The sequence below is a fragment of the Sus scrofa genome, unplaced genomic scaffold (assembly GCF_000003025.6).
Source record: "Sus scrofa isolate TJ Tabasco breed Duroc unplaced genomic scaffold, Sscrofa11.1 Contig127, whole genome shotgun sequence".
NCBI classification, from domain to species: Eukaryota; Metazoa; Chordata; class Mammalia; order Artiodactyla; family Suidae; genus Sus; species Sus scrofa.
In genome coordinates, this window is record NW_018084852.1 from 85,746 (window position 1) to 109,355 (window position 23,610).

At 36.6% G+C, this 23,610-nt stretch overlaps 3 protein-coding genes across 3 annotated transcripts; all 3 read right to left on the reverse strand.

Annotated features, from left to right (window-relative positions):
• Positions 1–217: 217 nt before the first annotated feature.
• Positions 218–1,160, reverse strand: LOC100518434 (olfactory receptor 14J1-like). The gene has a single exon (XM_003128254.2). The coding sequence runs from the start codon at positions 1,158–1,160 to the stop codon at positions 222–224; it is 939 nt and encodes a 312-aa protein (XP_003128302.2). The 3' UTR covers positions 218–221.
• Positions 1,161–9,384: 8,224 nt separating this feature from the next.
• On the reverse strand, positions 9,385–10,660 carry LOC100518616 (olfactory receptor 12D2-like). Its single transcript, XM_021081280.1, has one exon. The coding sequence runs from the start codon at positions 10,309–10,311 to the stop codon at positions 9,385–9,387; it is 927 nt and encodes a 308-aa protein (XP_020936939.1). The 5' UTR covers positions 10,312–10,660.
• An 11,143-nt stretch (positions 10,661–21,803) lies between these two features.
• On the reverse strand, positions 21,804–23,235 carry LOC100152496 (olfactory receptor 14J1-like). Its single transcript, XM_001928209.2, has one exon. The coding sequence runs from the start codon at positions 22,840–22,842 to the stop codon at positions 21,895–21,897; it is 948 nt and encodes a 315-aa protein (XP_001928244.2). The 5' UTR covers positions 22,843–23,235; the 3' UTR covers positions 21,804–21,894.
• Positions 23,236–23,610: the final 375 nt, after the last annotated feature.

The window sequence follows — 23,610 nt, forward strand, 5'->3', positions numbered from 1 at the left end:
GAGCCGCATCTGCAACCTACACCACAGCTCACGGCAATGCCGGATCGTTAACCCACTGAGCAAAGGCAGGGATCGAACCCGCAACCTCATGGTTCCTAGTCGGATTCGTTAACCACTGCGCCACGACGGGAACTCCAGAGCTTTAATTTCTTGATTGACTCTGTTATGTTTTTCCAGTAGATTGTGATTTGTCTCTTTAATGAGCAAGGGATAGACGTGACTCAGCAAAAGAGGTAGGCTTTTCTTCTTTTAACAACCCTTTGTAGAGCTGCCTTCATGGCTTTGTTTCTCAGGCTGTAGATCATCGGATTAAGTGTGGGAGGCAGAACAGTATAAAAAAGAGTAAGCAAAAAGTCTAATGCAGTTGGAGAGTCAGAATGTGGCTTCAGAAACTCAAAGGCACCAGTAGAGAGAAACAGTGTGACCACAGCTAGATGGGGGAGGCAAGTGGCAAAGGCCTTGGCTCTCCCCTCGGCAGATGGGATCCTCAGCACAGTAGAGAATATGCGTGTGTAGGAGAATCCAATGGAGAGGAAGCAAAGAAATGCCACCAAGGACAGAAAGCCTGTGACCCCAAGCTCACGGACATACTCATCAGAACAGGCGAGTTTTAGGAGCTGGGGAACCTCACAGAAGAACTGGTGGATGACATTGGCACCACAGAAGTGGATGGAGAAAGTAGCAGATGTGTGCATAACTCCAGAGACGACCCCACTGATCCAGATGGCTAGGATTCCGTGAATACAGGTGTTGACATTCATGATGATTTCATAGCGCAGGGGAAGGCAGATGGCCACGTAGCGATCGTAGGACATCACTGTGAGCATGGCCAGCTCAGCAGATGCACAGAGAATGAAAGCTAGACATTGCAGTATGCATTCCCAGAGGGAAATACTGCTAGTATGCCTGAAAGAGTTACAAATGGACCTTGGTACCATCACAGAGATATAGCATATGTCCAAGAAGGAAAGCTGTTTGAGGAAGAAATACATAGGGGAGTAGAGACTGTCATCCATGGAAGTTGCAGCGATAATGAGTGTGTTGCCAGTTAAAGCCACTAAGTATAAGACTAAGAACAGAGAGGCCCATAAGACTTCTAGCTCAGGCTTGGCAGAAAATCCCATGAGAAGAAACCCACTCACTGTAGTGAAATTAGCCATGTTCCTTCTCAGTTTCCAAGAAGGATGCTGACTGCAAGACAAAATTGAAACCAATAGAAATAAAGTTTTTTTAAAATTATCAATATAATCCACTTACTCAGGGATGTTAAGGCAGGAAGGCAGGATCACTAGTACATCACTGTAAATGCTATGTAGCTTTGTATACTAATAATTATATTGAACAATTTTAAGTACTCTGATTTAAGCATAGGAATTAGGTAAAGTAGATTGTGAATTTTAATGTCATGCATTTCAGGCAAAGGAACAAAAATATTTTATTTTTAGGAAATACAGTGCATCAAAATTTTATGTACATTAAAATTTCACTCAGTTCAAACACACAAACCCATATTTATAAATTTTTGAGGTGACTTTTTTTCTCATTAGTTTTTTTTTAATGAATTTTGTTTTTCCATCATAGCTGGTTTACAGTGTTTTGTAAGTTTTCTACTGTACAGCAAGGTGACCCAGTCACACATACATGTATATATTCTTTTTCTCACATTATCATGCTCCATCATAAGTGACTAGATATAGTTATTATATCTATTTCTAGCATCAAAACACCCACTGTTTCAATGCAATTTTATAAGTATGTTTCATATATGAGAGAAAAAATTCCCAATGCTTTTTTCTAAGAATTCCTTGAAAAAAATAAATAATTCCAAAAATAAAAAGCACATTTTAATTGACATTATCTTATTTGCATTATGATATATAGAGATGATCATTACCTTTAACATAAAATATTAAATAAATTAATTTGAAAATTTTGAAATTCCTTGTAGGATATGGCGAAAGGCCAGCGACTTCCTGGTATAATTTTTGAAAGGAAATAAAAGGTTGATAAACACCTAAAAATTATTTAATCCTTTATTCTTAATTAAAAAAGTATAGTAACAATAAGATAAAATTATCAGTGATTCAGAAATAGTGATAGAAAAGAGTCACTTTTCTTTAGTGAAATTACAAAGCTCTTGTAACTTTCTAATTTGAGTGTTGATCCAGAATTTTAATTACTTTTACTTCTTTGATCTCAACTGAGTACTTTTTCTCTGTAACTTAACTCTCTTTTAACAAATGAGGCGTTCAGATCCTCATGTCTTTGTCTTATTTCAAAGTGGATATTAGTGCTTTAAATACATAACAAAAAGTGTATATGAATAATTTAATAATTTGTATCATATATTTCTGGTCATGGAATATTTTTTGTATTTCTCTCAGAATATGGAACATGGCTTAATTGTTACTGAATTTTTCTTATATTTCATTGACATCAGAATTTCTCCCTAAGTAATAGAAGAGACTTGAAACCTGGATGACTGGTTGTGACAAGAAGCATATTCTCACAATCTTTGTGGCCTTACAGTCTTTCTCTCTGGGGTCTGTACTGGTCCTTGTTTTGTGAAAATGGAAAATATGGTTGTTTTGCTGACACTGCAATATTTTGTTACTCAGTTTTTTCATTTTTCTGTACTGTTGGAATACTCTATCTCTGATATAAGTAGGATCTCACATCTCTTCTAAGTCACCGTTAGGGTCAATAAATAACAGGAATAGAAGGATATCAAGTGGTATCATTCCGTGGTTCATTTATCCCAGATTTCTTTGCTAGTTGCAAAAAGGAAGGAATTGCTGAGAAAATGGGAATTACACTGCACAAAATGTTTATGAAACAAACAATTTAAATCTCTCTGCTGAATTTGCAATTTTCATTTAAAAAATCCACATTAAAATGCTTTTTAATTTTGGCATTTATGAAATAAATGGCAATGACTGGTTTTATCCCACCCACTCAAACCCTGTTATTCACTGACTTTCTGTTATTCAGTATAATCATCCATTTTAGACACCACAGAAACTCACCAGAGCAAATCCAGGAACTTCCTTTCTAAACTTGGGGAAAATTAATCATTTACTACTTAGCCAAAGGTAATTCATCCACTTTCAGTGAAACATTTTCTGTGGAGAGGAAAAATAAAGATTTCCATTCTCATGATGCTCATCTATATAGCTCCCGTGTCATGAGTGGAGAGATCCTCAAATGCTGTGGGTATTTGAGGCTCCTTGAAAAATACCCTGGGACCCAAACTTGCAATTATATAGAATTTTCCTGTGGAGTATTTTTCTGTTGATTTGATTTAATGATCACACCTAGTTATCTGGAACTTCTGTTTATTTGTGTTCATTGGATTAAATTATTGAAACACATTGCAATTTGTGGCTCATATTTGTTGGGAAAACCCAACATTAAGGGTTAAATCTATTTTTGTTTTTTCATTGCAATGTAAATACCTATTCAGGGAAATCATGTTCCCTCTGTGTATCACTGCCAATTCAAAGTAATTGTCAGTAATCTATTGTTATTTATCCTTTTCTCAACTCTTTTATTAATTTTTATTAGAATGTTATTTCCATGAAACAGTGACTTACTCTGTTTCCATGAAGCAGTTCATCTCTGTGTTACAAATGCTGTCTGGCGCTCTGCCTTATCCATAGCAGATCCTGTTAATTATCTGTGAAAATGAATTTAATTAATCTCTAACATATTTTTTCCTCTGGTGACACATAGACAGGAATTTTTTTCTCTCCTAAGAATTTAAGTAATATAAGAACTTTAGTGATCAAATAATCTCAGCAGGAATTTTGAACTCTTACACGGTACGTCCAGGATGGAACACTTAGTGAGCATCTTCTGGTTGTCCATCATTGCATAACAGAGTGACTTAAAAAATTATTATTTTCTCTCTAGTATGTGCGGATGAGCAGTTTCTGCTTGAGCTCTCTTATTCAGTTTCAGACAGATTTCAACAGTTGTTATAGACACCTGAAAATTCAATTTAGATGGGAGTCCGAAATGATTTGCTCACATTGCTGAGCAATTAATCATCATCACATTGATGAGCTGTCAAGCTTTGGGCAATTGATGTTGGCTCTTGGCTGAAAACTCAACAGGGCAACTGCAGCATCTGCATGTAATCTCTCCTTAGGATTTGGCTTCTCACAACACGACAGTTAGGTTATAAGAATTTGTTTACCTCTTCTTATGCTAGTAACTGAGAGCTTTTTAATTAATGTGGCTTCATCTAGTTGTACTGTTTTTTATTTTTTGCTTATTTTTTGGCTGCACCCTTGGCATGTGGAAATTCCTAGGCCAGGGATAGAACCCACGCTGCAGTTGTAACCTGTGCCACGACTGCGACAGCGACAGTTCCTTAACTCACTACACCACATGGGAACTTCCAGTTGTTCTGTTATTTAGACCAAGTCCAATCATTAAAATTCTTCTGCAAAATTATCTATTTATGAACATTTATTCTTCAGTATAAATTAGAATCAGGTTGTTTAATTCCTCACAAAATTCCCCTGAAATTTCTTTAAAGTATGTTGAATTCATTTTTGTGCATGTGCAAATTACAAGTTTATAATGTTTAATTATCTCATCTATACATGTGTTGTATTTTAATTTTTATTCAGATTTAATTAAAATCTATGGATAGAATTTTTAAATTTTTGCAAATTTTGGAGTTCCCGTCATGGCTCAGCGGAAACGAATCTGAGTAGCATCCATGAGGATTCAGGTTCAATCCCTGCCTTGCTCAGTGGGTTAGGGATCCGGCATTGCTTGAGCTGTGTTACAGGTTTTGGACGCGGCTGTGATCCCCTGTTGCTATGGCTATGGTGGAAGCCGGCAGTTACAGCTCCAATTAGACCCCTAGCCTGGGAACCTCCATAGGCTGCAGTGCAGCCCTAAAAGAAAGAAAGAAGGAAACAGAGAGAGAGAGAAAGAAAGAAAGAAAAAAAATTTTTTTTTGCAAATTTTGTTCATTTTCAAAAGTGAAATTTGTTTCTATTTTCATTGTAGCTTATATCTGATTAAACTTTCTAAATAATTCTTACTGCTGTAGATGAATAATTGGTTTGTATATGTCTGTCTTGTATCAGGCAGCATTACTTAAGATTAGAATTGTTTCCTTCTTTGCCTTGTGCCGTCTATGCATTTTGACAAATGTATATAGTCATGTATCCCCTATTACTGTATTGTACAGAATATTTTACTGCTCTAAAAATCCCCTGTGCATGGCCTCTTTATCTCTCCCTCTCCTCAAACCTCTGGCAACCGCTGATCTTTTTACTGGCTTCAGTTTTTCCTTTTCCAGAATGCCATATTCTTGGAGTCATATAGTATGTAGCCTTTTCAAGATTCGCTTTGTTCACTTAAGGATATGCCCTTAAGATGACTTTGTGTCTTTTTGTAGCTTGATACAGGTATATTTTTGTAAACTGTCCATTGTATGGATGTGCTGGTTTACCCATTCACCTATTAAAAGATAACTTGTTTGCTTCCAAGTTTGGGCAGTTATAAACATCCATGTACAGGTTTTTGTATAAACAGAAGTTTTCAACTCATTTGGGTAAATCTACAGGATTTAAAAAATATCAATAATAATGCACTCTTCATTGAATAGGATTTTTGCCTCTTCCTTTCCCCTTCTTTTATTTACTATTTAGTTTCTTATTTAATTACATTGGTTGAGACCTTCAGTTATAGTAGCAGAGATGTGATAGTGGAAAACCTTTGTTTTTCTTTCACATCTTGAAGGGATATTTCTAAAGTTCTTCATAGCACGTGACATTGGCTGTAGTTCTGATAGACAACATTTTAGTAAGTTTCATAGCTATAATTTATTAAATTTAGTTGTGTTCCTTATATTTCTAGTGTCCTGAGAGTTATCATAAAATAAGTGAAATTTATCATCATTTTCATCCATCTGTTATTATACTCTTGTAAATTTTGTGGTTTAGAATTCCGTGGCAGAGTCGAGCAAGAGATAAATAACATTGGCAGGATGTTTTGATTACTCAGGCTACAACAGAATTGCACAGAAACAAAGATAAAAGCATAGTAGATATTAGAAAACTTCCGAAAAAATACAACATGAATAAATACTATGAGATAAATAGTAGTTAGATTAGTCATCGTCCAAGATCCATCTGATGCCCTCGAGTGATCTTTGTCATTAGATATTTAAAGGGGACATTCATCTTGGCTATTCCTCTCAGAATATGTTACTGGTTTTAGTTTAATATCCCAGCCAGATGGACACATTCAATGGTGTCCACTTGGTCTTCTTGAATATGATAGCTCATTTCCTACTGACCAAGGACACGCTGAAGGAGCTTCTAGGTAGTTCAATCCCAATTTTATGCCTAATTGCTGGGGAATGACCATTGAAGGTGTCTGCAGTACCAGGAGATACACTGTAAGTTGGGACTTAACCTGATTCCATTTATTACCTGATCTCCCTATGCCCACTCTAACATGTTGATGCCAACTCAGACCAAGTGTCTAATAGTCCTTGAAATATTTTGGTATTTTCATTTTCTCAGTATACAGTTAAATCCAGCAGAAATGGAGATAGTTCCTTTTGGGGAGAAATAGGGGTATCTTTTCAGTTAATGTTTGCCATGGTGTTGCAGGCCACTTCTCCAGGGCCATGATTACGTTTTCAGGCAAGAAGGTTAAGAAACAGAGTAGGTAATCCTGACTTTTTACTGGGGAAGAACATCAGTGTCCTGCTTCTCCACTCTTGCCTTTTAACTGTAGAGTTTAAGCAGTATCCCTGTTGACTGCTCCCTAAATTTGCCCCCAGAGATACCATACTCTCTTAACCATGTCCACAACTCTGTAAGTCAGGGCTTCTTGGCTGCCTTGAAAATTTTATGAAAATTTTAAGTGTCTTGATTCTGGTGGTTCAGTTCTACTATCTGTCCTCTATTGTTTAAGATGCCCCTTTTCTCCATCAGTGTTAATGGTCCAGCTCTGTAATTTTCTCTCCAACCATTATCCCCATTCTACAGGGGAGAGTCACCACTGAACTTCTTGGTAATTCTGATACTCCTCTACCAGAACATTCCTGCTGATCTTGGTGAATGCTATATCTCCTCTATGGTCTCTCGTGGAACATAAGATTCTAGTGTATTTTCTCACCTTACATGATATGTCCACTCCACTTTCCCGAATCTCTCTTATCCTTCTCGTACCATCTGCCACAACAACTCAGGCATTTTCCACACTGATATCATGGAACACTGCCTTGTTTAAGCTTCTCAGGGCCACATTCCTTGGGTCCTTGCCTAAGAATCCAGTGTCCCCGAAGGAAGAGATTCTAACATAAAATCCAATTTTATGTTCAGTCTCTTTCCTAAGCACTCTCAAAATTAAGATCCATGGTTATTCTTGCTAGTATGTGCTAGCTGATACATGCAATTTTTTTTTAGTTTCTTTTTTTTATTTTTTATTTTCCCACTGTACAGCAAGGGGATCAAGTTATCCTTACATGTATACATTACAATTACATTTTTCCCCCACCCTTTCTTCTGTTGCAGCATGAGTATCTAGACAAAGTTCTCAATGCTATTCAGCAGGATCTCCTTGTAAATCTATTCGAAGTTGTGTCTGATAAGCCCAAGCTCCCGATCCCTCCCACTCCCTCCCCCTCCCATCAGGCAGCCACATATCTTTTCTCCAAGTCCATGATTTTCTTTTCTGAGGAGATGTTCATTTGTGCTGGATATTAGATTCCAGTTATAAGTGATATCATATGGTATTTGTCTTTGTCTTTCTGGCTCATTTCACTCAGGATGAGATTCTCTAGTTCCATCCATGTTGCTGCAAATGGCATTATGTCATTCTTTTTTATGGCTGAGTAGTATTCCATTGTGTATATATACCACATCTTCCGAATCCAATCATCTGTCGATGAACATTTGGGTTGTTTCCATGTCCTGGCTATTGTGAATAGTGCTGCAATGAATATGCGGGTGCATGATACATGCAATTTTGATCTTAATCTGTCTCTTCCCTTAGCAGCCTCGGGAAATCCCAAGTTAGTTTATGCAGATCTTTAACTGTCATAATTGTTCTGGAATTCAAGAAAGGCGTACACGGTTGTCTACTATAATATGGAAGACAGAAAGGACATCTGTTGTACCTACGTATCTTTTTTTGTAGTTTTAAAAAATACTCTTTTATTTAGTTATTAGACAAGGTATAGTTATCTTTTTTGACATTATCTGTGAGATTTTTTTCTTTATTTACTTTCTTGTTTCATGTCATTGTTTCTTAACTGCTTTACCAGGGTCTTTGTATACAATTACTGTCACATGGGGATAAGCATAAATTAGAATTCAGAACTCCAAACATCTTGGTTCTTTTTTCTTCCTCTGTGAACAGTAACCTTTAGCGAGTCATTTACCTAGTTTTTTTTCTTTCTATGTTACTGAAAAATGACACTAATAATTTAATTTTTTGAAATAAGGGTAGAATAGGAAAACAAAACAAAAAAGTAGAAAAAATTTTGTAAGTCAATGCTCTCCATGACATGAAGCTGAGAATAAAAATAAACCACAAATAGGATAAAAGATATTCTTGGATTTTTTAAAAAACTGTCTCCACTTTTAGTAATATTTCACCATAATCCTTGACAGTTTTGGCTGTTTGACTTGTAAAAAATCTGTGAAAATAATGGTTCCAGAACTTTTTAGATGAATCACTGGTGTGAGGCAAACGTGATAACCACTACACTACGGAAACCTCATTAGATGAATCACTGGTTATTTTATTTCTGTTAATTTATGATTAGAATGTCATTTTCTTTAATTACTTTTTTTGGTACCAGCCTGCTTAGATAACAATAAATCATGAAGTATGTCTTAATAAATTCTCCTTAAAGCATATAAGTTAACATTTATTTCTCTAATTGAGTAATTATGGTCTTAAATGAAAATCCTTAAAAACATAAAAGCTTGCTGATTTTATTTATCATACTGAAATTGCTAACTTGGAGGGATCCTACAGATAATCAGACCTAAAAACTATCCATCTATACACTTCATGGATAAAATAAGCATATTTGTGTATATAAATTCAGAGGCAAGCACATTAGAATATACAACAAATCAATTTTGTCACATCATAGGTCAAAACCAAATTTAGCATTGGAGTTTGACGGGTAGTGTTCCATGTGCTCAAGTTTCCTTTTTCCTACCTAAGAACACATTGTTTTATACAAGTCAACTAGACTTTCCCATTTATTTTTTATTTATACAGTTTCCTCTGTTATGTATATGGTAAACAATTGAGAAGCAGGTTAATTTCACATCTCAACTTCCTCATTGCCTGTCTATTTATGCTCAGAATAGATCTCTAGATACCTTCAAGTCAGAATCTCCTTCTGATCACCCAATTCAAAGCTACCTTTACTTGCTTGTTCCTCAGAGTATAGATGAGTGGGTTTAGTACAGGAGTGACCACACTGTACATAATGGCAATGATCCTGTCCTGGTCCATGGAGCTACCTGAGGTAGGACGAATATACGTGAAAACAACAGGAGCAAAGAAAAGAACAACTACCATGAAGTGGGAGGCACAAGTGGACAGTGCTTTATGAAGCATGCTGCAGGAATGGGTCTTGAAGGAAAGATGGGTGATAATGTAGCCATAGGAGAGAAGTGTTAGAAAGAATGGGCCCATCGCCATAGTCCCTGTAACAGTGTTGAGCAGCCACTGGTTAAGCTCAATGTTCCCACAGGCCAGCTTGAGCAAAGACTTAATATCACAGAAGAAGTGATGGATGTAGTTGGATCCACAGAAGTTTAAGTGAGAGGTCATTACGGAGTGCAGAAGGGCATGGAAAAAACCGATGATCCAGACAGTGACGGCCATTTGAGTACAGACCCGAGGATTCATGATAAGAGTGTAACAAAGTGGTTTGCAGATAGCCACGAAGCGGTCAAAAGCCATCACGGCCAACAACAGGGCCTCTGTGCTGCCCAGGAAGTGGAAGAAGTGAAGCTGGCTTATGCATCCCCAGAAAGAAATTGCTTTGTGTGAGGAGAGGAAGTTCTTCAGCATCTTTGGCAGCGTCACTGTGGAGTAGCAGATATCTAGACAGGACAGGTTTCCCAGGAAGAAATACATAGGAGAATGGAGTCTTGGCTCAGAGATGACAACCATCAGGATGGCTCCGTTCCCAGCCATGATGACCAGGTAAATTGCGAGGAAAAGCACGAAGAGCAAAGGCTGCAGTTCTTGGATGTCTGTCACTCCGAGGAGAAGAAATTCAGTGACTGATGTTTGATTGGGCATCACTTAAAAGCAAAGACAGAAGAGTATATGGAATGCTATCTCTGCTGGAAATTAGAGTCCTCCAGCTGAGGATCTTCCCTCCTGGACAACAACATTTTGAGGGCGAGCATTGTTGGCGTAAATAGTCCCAGCACAGAGGTTTTACAGTATGTAGACCATTAGCTTATAAAATGGTAAGGTTATGTACTGGTTATGAGCTATTATTCAACTACCTTTTTTTCTTTATTAGATTTATTTTTGTTTCTCCCAGGGATTCAGAGCCTGTTGCCATCCTACAATCTGATGTGACTCTGAGCTTCTACTTTCTGATACAAGTTGCCTTTTCTTATCCTAAGTCAGCTGTAACAGAGAGTAAGTTTTAAACTACTCCATTACACCACTATCTCTGACCTAGTAAGAAACCATCTGAAGTGATTTTTACTTAAGAAGAGATAGTTTGACAAAAATAAAATCTATAAGTACATCTGAATAGATATGCAGAAATTGTTGTTTTTCCTCTAAAACTCTCCCATTCAAAAACTGGAAAATCCCTGAAAGGAGAAGAAAAAAATTTGGTATGAATAAAAAAGAATAAAAATGTGAACTAGGGAACATTTCTTGGGATCTCTAGGCTATATGGCCAGAGAAAAATTTGAGGAACTATTTAAATTTTTTTCCACCTGTATAAAATGCTGGCTTCAAGGAATTCAGAGTAGCTTTCTTTTATAGCCGCATATATTGTGTATATTGTTAAAATTTATTACTCCTGTTTAAGACATATATTTTTAAATACAATTTTTTTTGTCCTCTGACCCACAAATCAATATTATATCAAAAATTCACTTGGAGAAAAAATTTTCCTGACTTTTAAAGAAAATTATAATAAGATTTCCTTTACTCAATGATTTATTTTATTCACCACATATGAATATTTAGAGATTACATATTTACTTTGCAGACTATCTAGAGAAATGGCGATAAAAATGTAGGCAGTATAGGGATTTCATAATCACAAACACAATGAGGAGTCTATCCTGAGATAGAAAACCAGCTCTAAATTCTGGGCATTTAGCTTTAATACTAGCAAGATGATAGAGAATATGAGTAACTTCCCAGCTGGTCTCCTGTTTTCATTCTCATACCTGTTGAGTATTCAAATTCACAGCTATGGAATCTGTTCAGGTTTATACTCATGAAGAGGAAATAGTAGAAATATATTTGAAAAGGAAGTAGTAGAAAAATATTTGAAGTGATAGCTTCTATTGGGGGTGCAGCATAAGCTTGTCATCTTCCCCAGCCATTTTTTTCTGAAATTCTGCTTGTCTTTTAAGAGCCACAGATCTCTAGACATGCAAACCCTGAGAGAGAGTATCCCCTGGGTTTGAGAAGATTATTGTAAGAATAAACAAGATCTGTTCCTATATCTACCATCTAGGAGAATTTTCCTTGGGGAACTCCTATCTGGAGTTCCATTTTTATTTTCACTCTGCCTTTGTTTTTTTTTCCCCTAATATGTTTCTTTCTTAGTTTCAGAACCATGGACAGTACAATTCTCGCTAGCCTCCTGTTTTTGTAGTTAAATTACTTTTCTAGCCTCCTGTTTTTGTAGTTAAATTACTTTTCATTTCCTGTGACAGGGTTGAAGGATACACTTTCTCATCTTGGGGACTTCCCCAGAAAAACTCTATGTGTAAAATTGAAAGAATTGGGTAATAACAGTTAAAGCATGAAGGCCAATCACATACCATTGATTCATATAGAAAGATGATTATCTTTAGTTTTCTACTCATTTATTAATGTGGCTCTATGGAAAACAAAAGAAGAGGATTACGGAGTAGTATTGCTTTTGTTTCTTCCAAATCTGACTCTTCAATGTTGGTAATGACACTAAATTACTTTCTAAGTTTGGGATCCTAAAGCTCACATTTCTCTCCATGAGAATGAGGCTGGTCTCTCCAATGTGTATCTTCACTTCTTGCTATATCCTTTAGGCAGAATATTTTCTGCTTCATCCAAGGAATATCTGTGTGCTTTCTGACATCTATCCAAGCTTTCTAATTAGTTATGAATGCTGTGTACTTCGTTCATCTTTCTACTGAGGTTCATTTTTGTGGTTTTCCAGAAGTTCATTATATATTCATTCCATGAATAATTTCTTGTTATAGAATATGCTATAAATATAACACAAATAAAAAACAGTTATTGCTTGCTGATTGTGTAAATTATTATTCTGAGTTCTTTACATGTATTAGTCTATTACTTCTTCCAAACACCCAGTGAAGTAAGTACTAAAATCATTTCTATTTTATCTTAAGAAACACGAGTCTCAGGCAACTTAAATAAAATTTGTTCTTCCTTCCTCAACTCTATTGAGGACCAGTTGAAGAAATTAATTGCATATATTCAAGGTGCACAATATGATAAATTGGGTATACAATATCATATTATTAACTATAGTCATCATTAAATTTCCCTGTTTTTTCAACAAATTGTGAAAATAGGATTTAAATTGAGGATTTCTAGTTCTAGAGGGTAATAGCAGTATTCCTCCAATACTGATCATCTCATCTGCAGATTCCTCAATTGTCTAGCAAGCCATCATTTTTTTTTTTTTTTTTTTTTTTTTTGTCTTTTTTGTTGTTGTTGTTGTTGTTGCTATTTCTTGGGCCGCTCCCGCGGCATATGGAGGTTCCCAGACTAGGGGTTGAATCGGAGCTGTAGCCACCGGCCTACGCCAGAGGCACAGCAACGCAGGATCCGAGCCGCGTCTGCAACCTACACCACAGCTCACGGCAACGCCGGATCGTTAACCCACTGAGCAAGGGCAGGGATCGAACCCGCAACCTCATGGTTCCTAGTCGGATTCGTCAACCACTGCGCCACGACGGGAACTCCGCAAGCCATCATTTTGATGAAGTCAGGATCAGAGATTTTCCTGTTTCATGTTTGTCTCTTTGAAGTATTACCTACAAATTATTTTTTTCCTCAAGTCAAAATGACCTTGTCTTAAAAATGTTCTTTTATTACAAGGCAAGCTTCATGGGCATATCATCTATACAGTCACTAAGGGATCTGTGTTAACAGGGCCCCATGCTTGATTTAATGCTTTTTTCCCCATAATTTTGAAATTTTTAATAGTTTTTGTGCAAAGGGTACTGCATTTTTATTTGACACTGTTCCCAGCAAATCGTGTCAACTCTTCTTGTTTATTAGAGATAAGTTTTATACTTGCTATTTAGAACTACAGTTTTATAGAGTTCATATTTAAATGTTTTCATAGAATCATCCAGAATCGGCTCTGCTTTTTCTCTGTGTAGACAGACCAGCAAGTTTGTCTTCACAAGGTTTGCATAGAATACCTGTTCCACCCCTTTACTTTTAGTCTGTTCCTTAAAGTGAGTCTCTTGTATGGAGCATATAGATGGATCTCAGTTTTTTTTTAAATCCATTTAGATGTTCTATATCTTTTGATTAAATAATTTAATCCATTTATATTTACAGGAATTATGAATAGGCAAAGACTTACTATTACCATTTTATTAATTATTTTCGGACTCTTTTGAAGTTCCTTTATTAATTTGACAACTAGAAATAACAGTGTTAAGAGTGGAAGTATGTATTTATGTAGATACCTAAGTTTACATCTACATATATTTTTCCCATAGCATTCCTGTCTGCTGCCAAACACTGATGTCTTCTCATGGTCTTCAATATAAAACCCACATCTCTCTAGATAGCATCTTCTCTACAGGTACAGACACTCATTTTCAAATCTTTAAAAGTGCTGTGCTGAATTGCACATCTTGACTTTCAAATATACCCCTGCTGCCTGGAATGCCCTTCCTAGTTCCTTGTCCCTTGCCTGACCAACTGTTTCCTCTCCTTTAAAACCTAGCCTACCTGCTACCTTCTTTAGGGGCTTTCATGCTCTCCCAACCTTCCCCCCATCCCAAGTCCAGTCTGGATTTGATCTCATGCTGGTCTCACAGTACCTACGCTCCCTATGACATTATCATTTATCATATTTCTAACATAAACACTTGACAAACTTAGTTAAGACATATTTAAGAAAGATTGTTTTTATAAGGGTGAGGAAACACTAGAAACTAGGAGGATATATAGAGGGACATTGTGCTAAGATAGGCATGGGGTAGTGAGGAAAAAATATATAAAATTTTTTTTCGAGGAACTCTTGATAAATCTTTACTGAATTGGGGGATGGGGAATGAAAGATGTTGTCAAAATAAAGATAACTATTATGTAGTAAGCTGGTATATAAGGCATAGTTTTTAAATCACTCTATTGGTATACAGTGTGGTTGGGGGAAGATAAAAGGTTTTGTGGTTGAACATGCTGATTTTGAGCTGATGCTGAAACATGTATAGCAGACTTTGGAGATATTACATTGGTGCTCACAAGGGAAGCTATGGCTGGTTATATAAATTAGGCTGGTGGGTGCTTCCAGTGTGCCAAGAAGGAACTGCTCAGGCTTGTCCCCCTAGATTTTGGGGGCTCAGCAGCTAAATCCCCCCACCCTGAGAATCTGGCAAGACCCAGCAGTCTCTCCAGAGCCCACCCTCATCTCCAGTTTCAATGAGATTAGGGGAGAAGGGAAGTCTCAGATGCCCAGGCCACATACCTCTAGAAAGATCTGCAGATCCCAGGGCCTTCTCTTCCCTCTCTTCTTTTCATGGCTCCAGCAAACCTTAATCTCCATAGCAGAGATGTTAGAGTAGTCCCAGTGGGGAGAAAGGAGGGAGTCATTTCAACTGGCTCATTTCTTTTGCAGGGGGCACAAGAGGACATGTGCGCATCAAGGGAGGCTTTGAGGGCTAAAGATGGAGTTCCCTGTTAACCCTTCCTGCCCAACCAAGTAGCTGGCAAGAGCTCATATGGCTCAGTGTTAAGACTGAGGTTCACAGAATCTTGGAGTCAGCTTTCTGGTGCTCTGTTCTGCTGTGGGCCTGGGAACCAATGGGAAACACTCCCTGCCTGTCTCCCCTTCCCCCTTCAGTGTTTTTCTTTCATGTAAAAGTCATGCATCTTATTTTCAAAAAGTAAATCTTAGAGTTCCTATGGTAGCTCAGCAGTAAGGAACCCAAGTAGGATCCAAGAGGATGCGGGTTTGATGTCAGGCCTTTTTCAGTGGGTTAAGGATCTGGCATTGCTGTGAGCTGTGGTATATAGGTCGCAGATGCTGCTCAGATCCCACATGGTGTGGCTGTGGTGCAGGCTGACAGCTGCAGCTCCGATTCCACTCCTAACCTGGGAACTTCCATATGCGATGGGTTCAGCCCTAAAATGACAAAAAAATTAAATCTTATAAAAATATGGATTTGAAAATTGAAAAACACTCTACCGCTGAGAGAGCTCCTTTTCTACTTGTTTAGTTATAACATACTTAACATTAAAAAATACATATAAAGTGGTCACAAATCTTTTTGTACTGTAGGCATTTTTTCATGTCATTGTTTTAGAGATACTTCATTTTTATGGAGTTCATAATATTTCGTTATGGGACCCTATAATTCATTTGGTCCTCTCCTGATAACAATTTAGTCTTATGTTTATGTTTATAATAATCTTTATGTTGTTTTTATTTTAAACTAAAAATATGTGGGTAATTGTAAAAAATAAAGGCATTGGTAGGATTTGGTTTTGGGCTTTGTTAGCTGAATCTTGACTAATATATACTCTAGATTTTACTGTAAAAGCTTGGCCATTTATTGTCTCACCTGGATGGCAGTGTTATTAATGAGGTGTTAATGAGATTTCCCCAGTTCAGATGGGTCAGAAAATCATATTCTCCTGATATTCCTCTTCCCCAAGCCCTACTCCATCCCTAGCGTCCTTTTTATTTCAATTCTATAGCAGTTTGTTCTTTGTTACATCTCAGATAGTTTTTCCCTTCCCATGTATGGCCTTGCCTTCAGTCAAAGCTCACAGGCTCCCCATTCACATGTACCTCTAGGGTCCCAGAGCCATAGCGTCTTCCCTCTAATGCTCTATATCACAGCCTCCAGCTGCTTCATCTGAGTTACTCATACTAAATTAGGGTTCTACCTAATCTATCTAGCTAGAGTGGTTTCCTAGACAGAACTAATCATCCATTATTTCGTCAGATCCTACAATGCACAATGTACCATAACATGAACTACAGGGAGAATCGTAAAGAAACACAATACATATTCTTTGCTTTGATACAGTGCTTAGTATATAGAGACAAGGTGGAGCAGTAGTGAGTAACTTGGAATACATTCTGTTTAAAATGCAGTAAATCCTTTCTCTGCATCACTTTTTGATAGTCTTTATCAGAAAGAAGAATTCGTTTTTTGAGTGATACATAGATAATTTATTTTTACAGAACAAAGTTCATGAATAACACTTATATGGGAAATGTTTTTAATTCTATTAAAAACTCAGGAATATAACCTTAAAATAGGCCAATTGTTGCTAATCTTTCAATATCAGCAGTGATGCCTAGAATCTTTAGACACCTTCAGTATAGCTCAAATACACAATTAGACAAAAGATTCTGAAAAAAATGATGCATTAAGGGGGGAAATGTGCATAGCGCCTGTTTCTGCTCTTAACTCATGATGAAGACTGGTGATATTGATGGGAATGCAATCAAAGATGGTGATCTGTAGGGTGATTCTGATGACAACAAAAATGATATTGACTATATAAAGCTGATGGTGAGGATATTCATTATTGAACTGGTGACAGAAATGGCAGTGATGTTGAAAATGTTGGTAATGAGGGAAGTAGATGATCAAGTTTCAATAATATTAGTGTTCTAAGGCAATTTAGAGAACAGCTCATCCAGTCCACCCTTCAGGATATTATATTTATATAATATACCTATTTCTATATTATCATGCAAAATATATTCCCTTTGACATATAACTGATATAATATTTTGCAATAATGATAGTATAATATATAACACATGTACCTAACTCGGGAATATATAAAATAAGCCTGTACTAGGAGTGGGACTTAGAAGCTAGTTTTCCTAATTTCTATTTAGTGTCATTTCCCATATACCGTATATGCTCTGTGACAGCCTTGGTGTTAAGTGACTCTGTAAACGTGGTGGTAAAGAGTGGAGATTTCCTCCCAAATGCTTATTTATGGGCACTTTATTTATTGTTCTTAATCCCAAGATTCTCTATGCTCAGAACCCTTTTTAAAAATTTTATTTATTTGTTTTTACTACTTAATGCATTTTATTACATTTATAGTTGTACAACAATCATTACTACCAAATTTTATAGCATTTCCATCCCAAACCCGCAGTGCATCCCCCCAATCCCCCAGTCTGTCTCATTTGGAAACGGTAAGTTTTTCAAAGGCTATGAGTCAGTATCTGTCTGCAGAGAGGTTCATTGTATCCTTTTTATAGATTCCACATGTCAGTGATAGCATTTGATGTTGGTGCCTCATTGTCTGACTGACTTTGCTTCGCATGATAATTTCTAGGTCCATCCATGTTGCTGCAAATGCCAGTATTTCGTTCCTTTTAATGGCTGAGTAATATTCCATTGTGTATATGTACCACATCTTCTGGATCCACTCCTCTGTTGATGGGCATTTAGGTTGTTTCCATGTCTTGGCTATTGTATATGGTGCTGCAATGAACATTGGAGTACATGTGTCTTTTCGAGTAATGGTTTTCTCTGGAAGATGCCCAGGAGTGGGATTTCTGGATCAAATGGTAATTCTATTTCCAGTTTTCTGTGGAATCTCCATGCTGTTTTCCACAGTGGTTGCAGCAGTTTACATTCCCACCAACAGTGTAATAGGGTTCCTTTTTCTCCATGCCCTCTCCAGCATTTATTGTTTGTAGTCTTTTTGATGATGGCCATATCCCAGGCTGCAGGACTGGAAAGGCTCTTCTTTTGAGGGCCCTTAATAGGCAGTTGTGTGCCTGACCACTTTTCTGGATGGACTGTGCCACTTTCTTGATTCTGAAAATGAGCAAAACTGCTAGCTGGGACTACTGTTGGGTGGTACAGGCAGGGACTCTGCTGCCAAGATGCAAATACTAGTTTTTGGAAGCCCCTACCTCTTCTCCATCACATTCACATTCCCAGCAGTCAAGCTCTGTAGAGCCCTCTTGCCGTCCCTGTGGTGTAAGCCTGGAGAAGGGGTCCCCACGCAGTGACCTGCAATGCTGGGGAGCGTGGGATGTCCACCTTGATCTTTCTTTTCCCCACTGGAGAAACCATAGGCTCAAGGGAGACCTCTCAGTGTGGTGCTGCACTGACCTGGAGGAGGGGCAATGCAGGCAGCAGGGAGCTCCTCCTCCTCCCTTTCTAATGCCATTTGTCCTGGTCTCTGTGGTACAGGGGACTGCTTTGGCCTCACCTCTGTGTTCTGTCATTTTTTCTGTGATGCCTTATCTATGAATAGTTGCTAGTTATTCTCCTTGTGAGGAGGATAGAAGCTGGGAATTGTCTATGTTGTCTTCTTGGTGATATCACTCTTCTAGAATAATTTTAAATGATTTTGTCTTTTAGCTTTTATGTTAGATTTAAGGTGATTTAATCAACACCATTACAGAATTTAAGTATTCTATGTTATTTTTCTTACTAGTTTCTGCTGTTTTTTGGATAATTTGCAAAGACCTGTGCAATATATCACGTTCATTATCTCAGTTGTTTACAGAGTAGGTGTTGCATTCATGTCTTGCCTACAAAAGTTTCAGAAAAAATAAGCTGCTTGCCCCTGATTGCACTGCTAGTGAGAATCTGTACCATAATTTGACCTAGTCTGGCCCTGGCCAGCTCAAAATAAGGAAAATAAATAAAAGTTTTAAGTTTGCAAGTAAGAGATAGAACTCTTTATTTACAGAAAACAATGTGGAATGGAAACTTGAAAGAATCTCTGTAAAGGTCTATTAGAAGTTATAAGTAAATATAGAAGATCAATGAGTATAAATCAGTATACAAGCATAAACTGAATTTTTATATGCTGACCACAAAAATTAGACAATAAATTTTTAAAAATACACTTTATAGTAACATCAGATATAGAGAAATAAATTGAATGAAAAATGTATAAAACCCAGTACTTCCAAAATTATGTATCATTCCTGAATGAATTTTTTAAGAACCTAAAAATGCAAAAGTATCTTGTTTGTACATTAGTAGGTATAATCTTTTGAAGAAGACAGTTTGGCTTCTTTTTCTTATGCTTTTAACTGGTTTCTATTATTTAATTAAAGGAAGAATGTGTGTACCATACTGAAATGAGCAATAGCAATGAGCCAGTAGACTTATAAGTAAAGGTTTTAAAATCCTCTGGTAAGTCCAGTGGGGGTAAAAGGACAGTTCAGTTTGAGCTATGGATTCAGTATACTTCAGTGAACATCTTAGTAGATATTTTTCAAATTAAAAACCTGATTTAAAACATATAGATAAGCAAAAGATGTGGAGTAGATAACAAAATCTGGAAGAGCAGAGTTAGAAAACTTAACACTATCCAATATAAAATACTACTATATAGCTACAGTAATTAATGGAGCTTGATAGAATAAGCATAAACACATAGATCAGTTGAACAGGTAAGAGACCCTTACATACATACAATTTCTAAATTTATTCCAAGTGCACCAACTGCATTCTGTAGGGGGAAAGTTTGTTTCCAAGTAATTATTGTAGTTAATTGGATAACAGTGAGTAAAATGACCACTAACACCTTATACCATCACAATGGTAAGTTTCCAATGGATTATAGAACTAAACATGAAAGGTAAAACAATAACGCTTCTGGGATACAATACTGGTATTATTTTATTTATATTTTTAATTTTTTTACACTTCAACAGTTTTATTTTTATAAATTTTTTATTATGATTGATTTACAATGTTCTGGCAATTTCTTTTATACATCAAAGTGACCCAGTCAGTCATACATAAAATCACTTTTTCTGTTTTAAAATTTAAAAAATTTCCATTTTTATTATTCCATGGTTTCAGGATGCTATAACTACTTTTGCATTCATTTTACGTACACTGACCAGTTTTTATTATGCTTCTCAATCCTGAAGATCTGTGTTTTTAAGAATTCTGGGGAAGTGACTCTTGAGCATATATCCAGACAAAACTTTCCTTGAAAAAGACACATGACCAAGATGTTCATTGCAGCACTATTCACAACAGCCAAGACATGGAAACAACCCAAATGCCCATTGACAGATGACTGGATTAGGAAGATGTGGTATATATACACAATGGAATACTATTCAGCCATAAAAAAGAACAAAAGAATGCCATTTGCAGCAACATGGATGAAACTAGAGCCTCTCATACTGAGTGAAGTAAATCAGAAAGAGAAAGATAAATATCATGGTATCACTTACATCTGGAATCTAATATATGGCACAAATGAACCTTTCCACAGAAAAGAAACTCATGGACTTGGAGAATAGACTTGTGGTTGCCAAGGGGGAGTGGTAGAAAGTAGGATGGATTGGAACTTGGGGTTAATAGATGCAGACTATTGCCTTTAGAATGGATAAGCAATGATATCCTGCTGTGTAGCACTGGGAACTCTGTCTAGTCACTTATGATGGAGCATGATAATGTGAGAAAAAAGAATATATAATATATGTGTAACTGGGTCATCATGCTGTATAGTAGAAAATTGACAGAACACTATACAATAGCTATAATAAAAAACATATATTAAAAAAAAAGAATTCTGGGGAAATGGCATCAATGTTGTTGCACTGGATGTTGCCTATTATGCATTCTCTTAATACATGGAGATTAGATCTTTCTGAAACTATTGTTAGACAAATATTGAAATTTTCCTCTGTATATTTGTGACTCCAAAGTCTTTTTCATTAACCAAAAAGTATCTTCCTTTTTTCCTCATTTTCTGGGAAATTCTTGGATCTGTCAGTGCATTGTTTCTGTCTTTTCTTGAATATTATCTGCTGCTTGTACTATCCATCAGGTTTTAATTTTTGGTCACTATATATTGTATTTATATCAAGTTTTTGCTGTTTTTCAAATGTGACTTTTTAAAACATTATTTTAATTGTGTTTTTATTTCTTCTTGTATTCATTCTCTGATTCACTGACTATTGTTCTACTTAAGCTTCTCACTCACATAACACAATTGACATAGACTTTTCCATGGTGACCATTGTGCATTACCAATTGAAGCCCTGAAAGATGACTAGAACAGCAGTTGGACCCTTGAATAGCCAGAGAATATTGAACCAGGTGGTTATTCTGCATGCTTCAATACTATATAATATTTCAAACTTGATTGTAACTCAGGAAAAAAAAAAAGAATTTTGCTCTACTTTGATAGAAACGAACCAGGAAAATCAATTTGGAGACTTTAGAATGAAAGAAATTCACGTTTTCACCATACTTGACATTGTGGACTAAAATTTAAATCTATTGCACATACTAGTGTAATTTTTGTTTAACTCCATGTCAATGTTTTTGTTACTCAAAGATAGTCCATTCCTATGGCTTTGCTCATAATGACTTCTATTAGAGCTTTAATTACTTGATTTACTCTTATTCCAGTATATTGTGATTTGCCTCAGTGAGGAAGGAATAGACTTCCTCATTAAGTTTACAGTGATTCAGCAAAAGAGGTAGCTTTTCTTCTTTTAACAACCTTTTGTAGAGCTGCCTTCATGGCTTTGTTTCTCAGGCTGTAGATCATCGGATTAAGTGTGGGAGGCAGAACAGTATAAAAAAGAGTAAGCAAAAAGTCTAATGCAGTTGGAGAGTCAGAATGTGGCTTCAGAAACTCAAAGACACCAGTAGAGAGAAACAGTGTGACCACAGCTAGATGGGGGAGGCAAGTGGCAAAGGCCTTGGCTCTCCCCTCGGCAGATGGGATCCTCAGCACAGTAGAGAATATGCGTGTGTAGGAGAATCCAATGGAGAGGAAGCAAAGAAATGCCACCAAGGACAGAAAGCCTGTGACCCCAAGCTCACGGACATACTCATCAGAACAGGCGAGTTTTAGGAGCTGGGGAACCTCACAGAAGAACTGGTGGATGACATTGGCACCACAGAAGTGGATGGAGAAAGTAGCAGATGTATGCATAACTCCAGAGACGACCCCACTGATCCAGACGGCTAGGATTCCGTGAATACAGGTGTTGACATTCATGATGATTTCATAGCGCAGGGGAAGGCAGATGGCCACATAGCGATCGTAGGACATCACTGTGAGCATGGCCAGCTCAGCAGATGCACAGAGAGTGAAAGCCAGACATTGCAGTATGCATTCCCAGAGGGAAATACTGCTAGTATGCCTGAAAGAGTTACAAATGGACCTTGGTACCGTCACAGAGATATAGCATATATCTAAGAAGGAAAGATGTTTGAGGAAGAAATACATAGGGGAGTAGAGACTGTCATCCATGGAAGTTGCAGCGATAATGAGTGTGTTGCCAGTTAAAGCCACTAAGTATAAGACTAAGAACAGAGAGGCCCATAAGACTTCTAGCTCAGGCTTGGCAGAAAATCCCATGAGGAGAAACCCACTCACTGCAGTGAAATTGGCCATATTCCTTCTCAGTTTCCAAGGAGGCTGCTGGCTGCAAGACAGAATGGAGACCTATGGAAATAATGCCAGAATCAACAGTTCATCATTGTAAATGTTATGTAACTTTGTATACTAATAATCATATTGAGTAATTTTAAATAACTTTGACTGAAGCACAAGAGTTAGGTAAATTGGATTATGAATTTTAATGTCATGTTTTTCAGGCCAAGGAAAGGAAAATATTTTATTATTGGGAAGTATGGTGCATCAAAATTTTATGGATGTTAAAATTTTCACTCAGTTCAAACACATGTTCATATTTATTAATAAGTTTTTGAGGTGACTGTTCTGTCTCATTAGTTATTATATCTATTTGTACCACCACCACACTGATTCTTTCACTGCAGTTTTTAAATTTCCTTTCATGTATGAGAGGACAAATTCCCAATCCATTTTCCTAGTTGTTTTTTGAAAAAATGAATACTGAGAATGAAAAGCACATTTTTATTGACATTTTCTTATTTGCATTATAATATGCAAATAATCATTACCTTTAACACAAAATGTTATATAAATTAATGCAAAGTAAGCCAAGTTCCTATTAGGAAGTGGAAAAGGCCAGTAACTTTCTAGTATTATTTTTAAAAGGAAATAAAATGTTGATAAATGGCTAAAATTATTTATCCATTATTTTATTTTATTTTATTTTATTTTATTTTATTTTATTTTATTTTATTTTATTTTATTTTATTTTATTGTTTTTTTCCTTTTTAGGGCTGCATCTGTGGA